Source organism: Austrofundulus limnaeus, unplaced genomic scaffold (genome assembly GCF_001266775.1).
Source record: "Austrofundulus limnaeus strain Quisiro unplaced genomic scaffold, Austrofundulus_limnaeus-1.0 Scaffold1555, whole genome shotgun sequence".
In the NCBI taxonomy this organism is placed as follows: domain Eukaryota; kingdom Metazoa; phylum Chordata; class Actinopteri; order Cyprinodontiformes; family Rivulidae; genus Austrofundulus; species Austrofundulus limnaeus.
In genome coordinates, this window is record NW_013953957.1 from 42,615 (window position 1) to 43,792 (window position 1,178).

At 36.6% G+C, this 1,178-nt stretch overlaps 1 protein-coding gene across 1 annotated transcript in view; it reads right to left on the reverse strand.

Annotated features, from left to right (window-relative positions):
• The window catches only part of vps54 (VPS54 subunit of GARP complex), a gene marked incomplete at its 5' end in the record, with an annotated part of 44,055 nt that overhangs the window by 21,269 nt on the left and 21,608 nt on the right, over positions 1–1,178 (reverse strand). Inside the window, 2 exon segments of the mRNA XM_014032842.1 lie at positions 417–598; positions 749–878. Of these exon segments, the coding sequence (XP_013888296.1) occupies positions 417–598; positions 749–878 (312 nt within the window).

The window sequence follows — 1,178 nt, forward strand, 5'->3', positions numbered from 1 at the left end:
CAAAAATGAAAGTAACTCATGAAAAAACACCAAAGTTTGTCACTAATATGAAGAGCAGCTTCTGGTTTTACCATGTAATAATTTAAAAGTTCAAAACATTATCAAATACAGTTGCAGATACAACTATATTTTAATTTGTACTTTAAATTTTTAAACATTTTGAATGTATTTTAAAGAGAATTTAAACTTGTCAAAAAGCTGTTACTGTTATTGTTTGTCACTAATATGAAGAGCAGCTCAAATTGGGGACATTTTCGGGGACAGTTTCAGCTGGGGACAAGTCGTCCAAAACAGGGACTGTCCCTGTCTGGTCACCCTAGGTTTGATCCATCAGCTGGTGTCACAGATAGAAACAAAATAATGAAAAAAAGTGGAAACAAAGCTGAGTGTTTACTGTACCATGCATGTGAGCATACCCAAGTTTGTTTTTGCGCTCTTCGTGGAAGCGGTGAACAAAATGTTTGGCCTGGTTCTGGAGCTCCCCCTTCAGGGAGAGTCTGGTTCTACCACACAACTCCTCAGTGTCCCTGATGAAACCCTCCACTGCCTGAGACAGACTCACAAACTCTGTTGAGCTCAGACGCTCCAGAGAACCGTCCTGTTGGAAGCAAACACAACCGTAGAGTTTAAATAACTACAATGAACTATAAAAAGTTACAACTGTAAATGAATATGACACAAAGAGTTCAATGAACAATATGTGAGCTTTACAAACATGAAAACTAGAGCTGAGTGCTGAACACTTTACCTTGGCCCTGGCTGTGAGGACTTTGACGCAGCGATCATGGCTAACGTCTGAGGCCTTGTACAGCAAATCTTGGATGTTGCTAATCACACAATTCAGCTCCAACTCTGTAGTCGTCATGTTCTCACCAGACCTGAACAGAAAAAGTCACAACCTGTCAGAGTATATGCCAAGCATCTCAAAGCAATGATTTATACAGGTCCTTCTCAAAAAGTTACCATATTGTTATAAAGTACATTATTTTCTGTAATGTACTGATAAACATTAAACTTTCATATATTTTAGATTCATTGCACACCATATGAAGTAGTTCAAGACTTTTATTGTTTTAATATTGATGATTTTGACAAAAAACTGAAGAAAAATCAAAAATCCCTATCTAAAAAAATTATCATATTTCATCTGACCAATAAAAGAAAAGTGTTTTTAATAC